Source organism: Vicia villosa, linkage group LG1 (assembly GCF_029867415.1).
Source record: "Vicia villosa cultivar HV-30 ecotype Madison, WI linkage group LG1, Vvil1.0, whole genome shotgun sequence".
Lineage (NCBI taxonomy): Eukaryota > Viridiplantae > Streptophyta > Magnoliopsida > Fabales > Fabaceae > Vicia > Vicia villosa.
The window spans coordinates 65,880,665-65,893,058 of NC_081180.1; the positions used below are offsets into that span (position 1 = coordinate 65,880,665).

The window sequence follows — 12,394 nt, forward strand, 5'->3', positions numbered from 1 at the left end:
GGAACACTAACAAGAAAGGACCCAAGAAGTTGTGGGTACCTAAGAGAAAGATAATATATGTTGCAGATATCCTTAGCACCAAAGTTAAGACACCAGTCATGGTACCTGGACTCCGGGTACTTGCAACACATGATGGGAAGAAGGCATATGTTCCAAAGCCTGGAACTTAAGCCTGAAGGCGTTGTAGGTTTCAGAGGTGATCATAAAGGGAATATCATAGGCTCTGGAATAATTGGTAATAATTTTCTCCCTTCTATTACAAATTTTTTGCTTGTTGATGGATTAATGCATAACTTATTGCCCATAAGTCAATTAAGTGACAATGGTTATGATATTATCTTTAATAAAAAATCTTGTAAAACAGTTAGTTAGAAGGATGGCTTTATCCTTTTAAATGGCAAGAGTAAGAAAAACATCCATAAGATTATACTTTCTGATCTTAAAGAGAAAAATATAAAATGTCTTATGTCTGTTAATGAAGAGCAATGGATGTGGCATAGACGATTGGGCCATGTTAGCATGAGGAGGAGTTCTCAGCTAAATAAGCTTAATTTAGTCAGAGGCCTTCAGAATCCGAATTTCTCTTCAAAGGCTTTTTGTGAATCATGTCATAAAAGCAAGTTTTCGGAAACTTCTTTTAAAGCAAAAAATGTTGTTTCTACATTCAGGCCTTTGGAGCTTCCGCATATTGACTTGTTTGGACACGTGAAAACTGTTTCTCTCAATGGTAATAAGTATGTATAGTCATTGTTGATGACTATAGTAGATGGACATGGGTTAAATTTCTAAAACATAAGGATGAATCACATTCTGTGTTCAAATGCAAAATGAGAAGAACTATACAATTGTCAGAGTCAAAAGTGATCATGGTGGGGAGTTTGAAAACAAACAGTTTGAAAATCTGTTTGATGAGAATGACATTTCCAATGTTTTCTCCTGCCCTAGAACTCCACAGTAAAATGGAGTTGTAGAGAGGAAGAAAAGGACTTTGCAAGAGATGACCAGAACCATGATCAATGAGACTAATATGGAAAAACACTTATGGGCAGAGGAAGTTAACACAACTTGTTATATTCAGAATAGAGTCTCTATCAGACCTATTATGGGTACGACTCCTTATGAATTATGGAAGAATAAGAAACCCAAAATTTCATATTTTCATCCTTTTGGATGTGATTGTTTTATTCTAAACACTAAGGAGAATCTTAACAAGTTTGATTCTTAAGCACAAAAATGTATCTTGTTAGGATACTCTAAACGCTCAAAAGGCTAGATTCGATGATAAGCTTGACTCTGAGAAGTCAAAGCTAGTTGATAAGTTTGCAGATCTGTAGATTACCTATTCAGGTTCTGAAGGTAACGAAGTTGCTATTAAAGAACAAGAGATAAATGACTCTGAAGATGCTCAAACAGAAGCTGTTGATGCTCAGACTCCTTCGAGGATGCACAAATAAATATCTTCACATTCTGAAGAATTGATTCTGGATGACAAGACTGAACAAGTCTGAACCAGATCCTCCTTCAAACCTTTTGAAGAGACGCTTATGGATTTGGTGACCCTCATAAAATCTACATTTGTTGATGAAGCGCTTCTGGATGCAAAGTGGATTATGGCAATGCAAGAAGAACTCAATCAATTCTTAATTAATGATGTGTTGGATCTTGTGCCTAGACCCAAAGGGACTCATGTGATTGGAACCAAATGGGTCTTCAAAAATAAGCTCAATGAAAAAGGAGAAGTCGTAAGAAACAAGGCTATAATCAACAAGAGGAGATTGACTACATAGAAACCTTTGCACCAGTTACCAGGTTAGAGTCTATTCATCTCTTAATTTCATTTGCTATAAATCATAACATCATCTTGTATCAGATGGATGTTAAGAGTGCATTTTTGAATGACTACAAAATAGAGGAAATGTATGTATACCAACCTCCTGGTTTTGAAAATAAAAAAAAATCCAAATTTCATTTTTTAAACTCCCGAAATCATTTTACGGTCTAAAACAAGCTCCTAGAGCTTGATATGAAAGATTAAGCAATTTTATTTTAAAAAATAATTTCACCAGAGGAAAGGTTGATACCACCTTGTTCTGTAAGTCCTTCAAAAATGACATTATGGTAGTTCAAATATATATATATATATATATATATATATATATATATATATATATATATATATATGATGATATTATATTTGTTTCTGCTAATGCCACTTTGTGCAAGGAATTCTCTAAGTCTATGCAAGCTGAATTCGAGATGAGTCTCATGAGAGAAATAAAGTTCTTTACGGGTATCCAAATTAATCAAGGCTCAGAAGAGACTTTCGTGCACCAGAGCAAGTACACCAAGGAACTTATGAAGAAGTTTGACTTGTCATAATGTAAGATGGCAAAGAGCCCTATGCACCCTACATGCATTCTAGAGAAAGACAAGGTAAGCGGTAAGGTTGATCAGAAGCTGTACACATGTATGATAGGTTCTTTATTAAATTTGACTGCTTCTAGACTTGACATTTTATTCAATGTCTTCTTGTGTGCTCGCTTCCAATCAAATCCTAGAGAATCTCACTTAACAACTGATAAGAGGATTTTTAGGTATCTAAAAGGTACTACTAAACGTGGTTTGTGTTATGGAAAATCAAGAGAATACAAGTTAGTAGGTTATTGTGATGCTGATTATGCTGGAGATAGACTAAAGAGAAAAACCACTTCTGTAAGTTGTCAGTTTCTCAGAGATAATTTAATCTCATGGTCCTGTAAGAGGCAATCAACAATTGCACTCTCAACTGTAGAGGCTGAGTATATTTACGCTTCTGGATGTAGCACTGAGTTCCTCTGGATGAAAATTTAGCTAGAAGACTTCCAGGTATATGAATAACATTCCTATCTTCTATAATAACACTTTTGTAATTTGTTTATCCAAGAATCCAATTTTACATTCTAGGGCTAAACATATTGAGATTAAACATCACTTTATACGAGACTATGTTCAGAAAGGAATCTTATCTTTAAAATTCATAGGTACAGACTATCAATGGGCTGGTATCTTTATAAAATCCCCTGTTGAAGATAGATTCATTTTCATTCCGAAGAACCTAAACATGGTGTCTTGTCCAGAATGAAAAGATGTAATCTTAGAATGTTCACCTTCTCAGAATGAGAAAATGTGACTCTGAGGTAACTTATTTTGTTCGCTTGTGAAATGTGAGGCTTCTAAATAGTGAAGTTCTCATGTATTAGAAACGTCCTAGGTCAGAATCTTTTCTTTCGAAAAAAACTCCTGTCCTCTGGAAACTGAAGAGTTTACTTCATTAATGAGCTGTCAGGATAGTGAAAGGTTAGTGATTCAAAGAAAGACATATGTCTTTTCTTGAAGATCTCCTAGCACTTGATGTGACACATTGGGAGAAGAGATTGTTTTAGGATTAGGTTAAAAATCTTTTCGCTTTACTCGTTGTCAGAATTTTTTACTCCTTTCGAGTTATTTTCATCATTGCAAAAAAAAATCTATTTAAAACTCACTCGCTCCCACTTCACAAACATAAACCAATTTACCTCTAAGTTACTTTTAGTCATAATCATTTTTTCATAATCAATTTACTCAAAATTATTTTTCTTCATCGCAGAACCAAACACACACACACACACACACACACACTTAGTATAGGTTTAGTTTCTATTTTGAAAGAGACAAAAATAATTCTAGAAGTGTAAAGTTTATTTTAAATTGATTTTGACATTTTTGCTTTCTCAAAAGTAGAGTTGACTTCACTTCTAAAATTGATTGTATACCGAAGCTATGATTTATAGCTTTTGAATTTAAACATGATTTTTACAATGAAATTTATTGTTTAACTAATTTTTACCTAAAAAAATAACATTGAGGAAAAAAAATGATAAAGTAAAAAAAGAGAGAAAATATATTAAAAAGAGAGAGAGAAAAAATATAAAAGAAATAATTGGTGAGAAAAAAAAAAAAAAAAAAAGAGGATCCAAGACCAATGGATCCAAATTGAACTTGAGATTTAATTGTCACTCCCCTCCATCACTTATAATATACACATGAAGTTCACCCACCTGCTGTTCTTAACATTGAACCTTGAAGCTTAATTTGTTTGCTTTTGGTCTCTTATTTGAAGTTTAAATTGAATAAATACTGGTCTTCTTGTACTGTCAGTCCTTTTTATGTGTCAGTGCAAAACACCTCGTTCGCGTCAAAGAAATAAAAGACGGGTAGTTGGTTGGGGTTACATTACATTAGTTGTGTAGTGTACTTACCTGTGTGTTGTGTAGTATGGTGTGGACCAGACATTATTATTGAACTTAATTGAATGAAATATGGCAGTGCATGCGTTTCTATCTTTTGCTACATACAACACATTGGACAATGGACATAATCGTCTAAAATCCCCGCGGTTTAAATGAAAAGCGCAAATAATCTTTATCCATTTGTTATAAGCTAGGCTAGGTACATAATGTTGAACTCAAATATTCAAGTCAAATAGTAATTACTAACTATTTAGTGCTGAATAGAAAATAGGTAGATAGAAAGCCAATCGAAAAATCTTGATATGACGGTAGATGTCTCCGCTAGTTAGAGAAGGGGATGTCTATGCAAGATTAACATTTTAATGTTTAAATCAGTAAAGCTAGCGAGATGAAGTTTGCAAGTATGTAATGATCAACCATGGTGTAACACAAAGTCAAATTTTTATAAATTTGACGGTTAAAATCGTCTCTGTCAGATGCACGCCAAGTGCAGGGGATCGCTGGATGGACCTTGACTATTGAGATGAAGTGGTTCTTTACTTCAGTGTGGGACCCCCTTACGAGAATACACATGTTCACCAACTTGAGTAGGCGGGGAAATTGTATTTGGCTTCCAAGTTAGGCAAAACCTATTAGGCCCATTGGCCAACCTAAATCAGTTGCCTCCACACACATTAAATGTTTATCTTGTCATTAAAATGTTGCTTTGGGGAGGACCTCCACGTGGATTTAGGCACATAGGATAGGGAGGCGACGCCCTTAGGGTGCTTGAGGGAAATTGAGTGTCATTATGAGATCAATGTTGCATCTAGACTGTTGATCTACCTTCAACATTTTCTTGATTCTCGACCTTATATCTTGGTGCTCCTTGTTGCCTATAAATTGAGGGAGTGCGATTAGTTACTCTATTTTTCTTTCTTGTCTTCAAAGTGCCATAAATTCTCTCTTTCTCTGTGATTTTCATATTCCAACAATCTTTCTATGTTCTTTGATCTTCATTCCTAGTTGTGAAATATCTCATGGGTATCTGTTGATTTTACCACTCAATCCTTCCATACCTGCAAACATTCAAGGTACCGATATTTTTCCTTAAAATTTTAGATGTTTGTGTTTTCTTCTTAGGCCAATATAGGAAACCTAAACATCACCTTGATAAACTTGATAAGTGACGATGATATAAGGGATGCCTCTTCTCGGACCTAAGTGATAAGTCCAAAACTTTAGAAGTATTTTCTTAAGAGGTAAGGCACCCCTTAGTGAACTTCATAGAAGTCAGAGAGTCTTTTGATGGTGTGAGGGGTTCTCATGTGTCGGAGGAATCCATGGAAACGAGAAACCTTAGGTGGACCGGATTAAAGAGGAAGAAACCACTCTATTCAGGATCAATATTACAGAGATCAATTGTGGATTTGCATTTCCTGAACCTCCCACACTAGATCAGAAAATGTTAGAAAAATACAAAGATGAACTAAAAGCCTGAGTCTATATTAAAGCCTTTATGCGCTTTAACAATCGTGAACCTAGTGAAAAAATGTAGGTGGTAATTAGAGTCCCGTTCACACTCTCATACTGATGGTCATAATTTTTTGTCTGTTGAAAATGAGGCTTACATGGTACGACGCAGACAACGTTATCTCGATTTCCTTGCTGATGCAGATCGATTCCCTCGGGTGAAAGAAGATATCTTGTGGACGACATTCGTCTTCAATGATGAACTATGATTGAAAATGCCATCTTGGATGTGGGTTTTTCCTCTATTTGGGCAGTGTTGCTGTTGACCATGGCAAGGGGCTGTGCAGTCAATTTAATGTATGTGAACTAGCTATCCATGAGTGCTTATTCTATAGAATGAGTCCATGCCCCCATTTAATAATTTTTAAACTGGGGTCATGAACTAACTTGGAATTTTCCCATCGCAACTATACTTTGTAAGTTGGGATGACATCAAGGTTTTTCACTACTGGTGTGAGTATAAGAATGATGTCCTCACTCTAGTACTTTTGTTTCATCATTTCATCATATAATGAACCTAGGTCATATCAGACAGGGGTCAAGGATTGACCTTATTTGGGCAGGGTAAGAGTATGTTTTAGGTTTATATGGATTACTTTAATAGTTTCAAGCACAAATATTTCCTAGTTAATTCCTTTAGGTGTGGCGCTCGTGAAACCCTCTACAAGATATGAGAGGGCTACATGGACCTTAGGTATCACTCATTGGGGTATTCCCTTTCTCCTCTCATAACCATTCCATGGCTTCATAGTGCACAGACACATTCTCAAAATTTTGGAAAAATAATCACTTTTTTGGATGTTATGGGCACTTATATCTATAAGCCCATTGGCCTTTCATAAGAAAAGTTATACCTAAAGATCAATCTTACATAGTTCTGGAATGATCTTAGTTTTATGGATGAAGTTAGCCTTTCTAGTGTCACTCCACCAAAAGGAAGAAGTGTCACCTTGAAACCAAGTAGTTAATAAAGGCAGACACCAAAGAGGATAGTCAAAAATATTTGGTGAGAAGAGAAACCCTTGCGTGCTTTTGAGTTTCCACGAGTACTAAATATGATTATTTTTTCTCGCAGACAACTTGTGCATTCATAGCGCAATGGTGGCAATGAATAAGGGGTTGAAGGGAACATCTCCTTCTCCCGTCATCCCTCAAGTGGAAGCAAAGGGTGAGAGGACGGAGGTCAATGGAGGATCCAATAAGTTACTGGAGCTAAAAACATAACACCGCAGATGAAACCCAAAGACTGCATAACAGATGACAAAAAGAAGTGTTGGAGTTGAGACTTCACACACAAGAGGGGGGTGAATTGTGTTGTTTGGAAAAATGTGGTTTTGAAAAACTTTGAGAAATAAAATCATAGTTTAAAACCATTTTAAAAAATTTAGCAGCAAATAAAAATGCATAAAATAAATTGAGGAAAATAAAGAGTTTAAGGGAAGAAGAAGAACATCAAGATTTATACAGGTTTAGCAAAAAAAAGACTTAGTCCTGTCCAAAAGAATTGATCTTGGGAGTTCCCAATAAATGTTGAGAGCTTTTAGTAGGAAAGACTCACGAACCCACTTATACAAGGATATGATGGTTGATCCTCAACCAAATAATACAAGACGATAGATATGGGTGCTTGCATCTTTTCTTCAAAATAATCTCAGGAGTGAAGTGGCCAATTTTCTTTCTCAATTATGAATTGAAGCGACTAGTCTCCTCTTCACAAATAAAAACCTTGAGCTTAAATCCTTTAAACAGGATAACCAATAATCTATGAGATTTTAACACCTGACTGATCTCAAACATGTGAAGCGTTTAATACCTGACTAACTTCAACCTATCTTGGTTTTAAGATCGGGCTGACCAAGAACCTAAGAGATTTTAACACATGTTGATCTCCAACCTAACCTAGGACCGAATCATTCAATGTCAAATCAAAGCTTTTAACAGGTTTAGATTTCAACCCAAATAAATCTCTAAATAGACAGTATTCAATCAAGGTGTATACAAGAGATTCCTTTGGTGAATTTTACAGTGCTACCCTTTCTAGAATTACAATTTTATCCTCACTCACAAAGGACTTTCCTCACAAAAGTACTAAGGCTAAAATATTAGTGAAAGAAAGTGAGAACTAAAACTTAGAGAGAGAGATAATCTGAGAGAGGTGCGTCAAAACATGGTTTGGATGGTTTGGAATGAGATATAGAACATCTTTTTGTAGGGATGAGGTTGGCTCAAAAAGAATTTGAAATTAATGCTTTTTATGGTTATCTAATCGATGAGAGCATATTTATAATAGAATAGATTCTTAAAATAATAGTTTATAAGTTCTATAAAAGGAAATAAAATATATCTAGCCCCTACACTATATCAAATCCATTTCAAAATATCTTGGGCCTCAAGTTTACGCATTTCAAATCGAGTATACAAATGTCGTAATCGATTATAAAAGTAAAAAATCCGCCTATAGCTATTTTGACTGCTCCCAATTCAATTTACACAACTTTAAGACATTCTTGAAGATGTTTTCTTTGATAAAACAATTTCAAAAATGTTTTAGTGTGTGTGTGTGTATGCGCTTTATCCTTATGCTTTTACAATAAAGCCCTATGTACTTCAAGTCTTTGCCAGATGCTTTATATTTTTGTTGACACATATTTGAGTAGCTTGAGACGAGGATTTAGTTGTATTCCTTTGTTTGCCATTATCGGATAGTCAAGTCCATTAGACCTTAATGATAAGGTTTGCATCTTTATTCGCTTAATCGTTCAGTTTAACTTATCATAATATATTTTGCTATCATCATCAAAAGTAGACGTCCTTGTTGAAAGCATAATAAATGCAAAATAAGGTTCCACATTCTCCCCCTTTTTGATGATGACAACACATCTCTCGGGGTCAGAAGTCTGATTTGAAGTTGGTTGATCAGATGACGTCGATTAACCAAGGTAATGGTGGGAGATTTCGAGTTGATGAGAATGGTGTGATGAGATTTAAAGACCGAGTGTGTGTTCTGGATGCTCCAGAACTTAAGAAGAGTATTCGTGAAGAAGGTCATAGAAGTGGCTTGAGTATTCATCTCGGTGCTACGAAAATGTATCAAGACTTGAAGAAGTTATTTTGGTGGCTTGGAATGGAAAAGGAAGTTGTAGAATTTTTTATGCTTGTTTGACTTGTCAAAAGTCAAAAATTGAACATCATATGCCTTTGGGTTTGATGCAACCGTTGAATATTCCTAAGTGGAATGAGGTAGCATTTCGATGGATTTTGTGTCGGGTTTACCGAAGACTGCGAAAGGTAATGATTATATTTGGGTGATAGTGGATGGGTTGACTAAGTCGGCTCATTTCCTACCGATGAGGATTAATCATCCTATCAAGAGGTTGGTCGAGCTTTATATCAATGAGATCGTTGGATTGCATGGAACACCATTGATTATTGTGTCGGATCGAGATTCGCGCTTTACGTCGAAGTTTTGGAAAGGTTTATGGGATGCTTTGGGTTCCAAGATGAGAATGATTCCTGCCTATCATCCGCAGAAAGATGGTTAGACTAAGAGGACTATTCAATCGTTGGAGGACTTGCTAAGGGCTTGTGTGTTAGACCAAGGAGGAGCTTGGGATAGCCATTGACCATTGATTGAATTTACTTACAACAATAGTTTTCGTGCGAGTATCATTATGGCACCGTATGAAGCGTTGTATGGGAGAAGATGTAGAACTTTGTTGTGTTGGTATGAGTCAGGAGAGATTGATGTACTTGTACTTGAGATTGTGCGAGAGACAACTGATAAGATTAAGATGATTCAAGAGAGGACGAAAGCTTCTCAAAGTCATCAGAAAAGTTACCATGATAAGAGGAGGAAAGCACTTGAGTTTTAGATGGACGACAATGTGTTTCTAAGAGTTACTCCAATAACTGTTGTCGGTAGAGCTTTGAAGTCGAGGAAGCTTACACCATGTTTTATTGGTCCGTATCAGATTTTAGAGAAGATTGGTGAAGTGGCGTATCAAATTGTTTTACCACCGTCACTTGCGAATCTTCATAACATGTTTTATGTGTCACAATTGAGGAGATACATTCCGGATCCTTCACATGTGATTCAAATGGATGATTTACAAGTGAGAGATAACTTGACTGTTGAAGCACTTCCCATGCAGATAGAAGATCAGGAAATAAAATAATTGTGAGGTAAAGAGATTGCCTTAGTGAAGGTGTTGTGGGGTGGACCAATTGGTGAAAGTTTGACTTGGGAACGCATGGATCAGATGAGAGAATCTTATCTGTTCTTGTTTCCGTCAGGTAATTTTTTAGGGCAAAAATTCTTTCAAGTGAGGGAGAGTTGTAACACCCTAAAAATCTAGATTAATTATTTAATTAATTTAGCATAAATCTATGAGTCATTGTGAAGTATTCAATATATATATATATATATATATATATATATATATATATATATATATATATATATATATATATATATAATGTTTTGGTATTTTTATGTGAGTCTTTATGATGAGTCGTAATGTCTTGATGAATACGATGGTTATGAGTAGGGATGGCAAAAATATCCATACCCACGGATATCTGTGGATAAAATCCGTCACGGGTATGGGGCGGATAGTTTAAAAGATATCCGCAGATAAAATAAATGGATATTTAAATACCCGTTTATTAATGGATATGGATACGGGTTTAATGTTATCCATGCCCGCGGATATCCGTATCCGCTAATAAATTATAAAAATCATTTAAATTTTATTATTTTATTATACTCTATCTTTCCGTCTTCTAAAAAACTAGAAAATTGGTCTCCTTTATATTTTATACAAATTTTATTGGTCATTTCATATTTAAGCTTCTTTTATACTCCATATCTCACTTAAACAATTCTACTGTCCAACCAATCAGTACCACTCTTTTCTCGTCCAATCAGTGTCATCCTATCTACTTCTCCGTCGTCCGCTCTTTCACCATAACTCACAATCACAATATCATTGTTTTTTGTTAAAAATAAAATGTATGGATATTATGCTTTGGTGAAAATGAAGAAAATTAATATGATGAAATTTTGTTGTTAAAATAAGAGAGATTTGTATGAATGTTATGTGATAGTAACATCTTGTGTCTTAAAAACAAGTTGAAAATATTATTTCAAAACATAATTTTAGAAAAATAGTGTTATCCATGGATATCTGTAAATATCCGCGGATATCTGAAAACTCGTGGATTACCCGTTTAGCGGATATCTGACGGATATGGGGCGGATACGGATATCACATTTATCCAACGGGGCGGATATGGATATCATACTATCCGTCCCCATGGATATCTATTTACATCCCTAGTTATGAGATGTTTATATGAGATTAATGTGAGGCATTTGATGCTGGTGATGATATGTGATGTCTTGGTGATCATGATGCTTAGGTGGTGTTTGGGTGAATAGGGTGTTATTAGTAGTCTAAGAGGAATTACGATGATTAAGAGTATTTTAGATAATTTAGAATAATAAGAATAATTAGTTGGAATTATTTTGATTAGTGAAATATAATAATATTGATGTTAGAGATGATGAGGGCAAAATAGTCAATTCAAGGGGCTAAGTGAGGGCAAAAAGAGAAAAGCCATATTATAGGGGTCCAAGGGGTAAGTTGGATAAAAAGGAAAATTGGGGTTTTGACGATTCATTATGTGTAATCGCATTTGGAGAAGAGGCTGAGAGAAGAACATAGCTAAGGCACAAAGGAAGAGGAACTGTAGAACGCAAAGAGGAATTAGGATTGAGCTCCAAATCTAAGGTAATGGGAGTTTATCTTGATTATTATATTTGGCTTAAGTGATTGGTAATTGCATAATTGCTTGAGGTTTTGGTTTATGATGAATAGGAGATGAATGTGATGAATTATGGTGAGTTAGAGGTATCAATTTACAATAGAATTATATCCATAGTGCAGAATACATTGGATTGTTGCTATATGACGAAAATAGGTAATTGGATGATGTTATAGGATCCATAGTATGTTGAATATCGTAGGGGTTTGAGTTTGTTTTGTGCAGAAATTGCAGCAGGATTTCTATGATCAAGCAGATTCATTGGGCGAATCTACCCTATCGCCGGGCGAATGGAATCTCCCAAGACGCGTCGGGCGAGTGAGTAGACGAGTGGAGGCAGAGGGTTCTGACATGGTTTGCCCATGAGTTGGTCGGGTGAGACTCAGGCGAATGTGTAGTCGTCAGGCAAAAGGAGGAGCTCGTCGGGCGAATGACTTGAGAAAATTGAGATGTTGGCTACTGACTTCACTCGCTGGGCAAATGAGGATGCTCGTCGGGCGAATGTTGTCTGAAACAGAAAAACTTGTAAAATTCATAACTTGAGTTTTAGGACTCCGGTTGACGTGTCGTTTGATGCGTTTCGAAGCTAGAGTAATAATCTATACTTCAGTAAAATAAAATGAATTATAGGACTCATATTTCTAGGAGTTATATTATGATGAGATGATGATACTTAGTGATTATGTACTAAAAAGCGTGGTTTCTATCGTGAATTGAGTTAACTATGCTTTGTTGTGAATTGATGTATGTTTTTATGATGATCTTGATGATATGATGTGCGTATTATG

At 35.5% G+C, this 12,394-nt stretch overlaps 1 protein-coding gene across 1 annotated transcript; it reads left to right on the forward strand.

The window, feature by feature from the left end:
• The first annotated feature begins 2,385 nt into the window (after nt 1-2,385).
• LOC131644477 (secreted RxLR effector protein 161-like) lies at nt 2,386-2,850 on the forward strand. The gene has a single exon (XM_058914987.1). It carries the CDS (start codon nt 2,386-2,388, stop codon nt 2,848-2,850), a length of 465 nt encoding a protein of 154 aa, XP_058770970.1.
• The last annotated feature ends 9,544 nt before the right edge of the window (nt 2,851-12,394 follow it).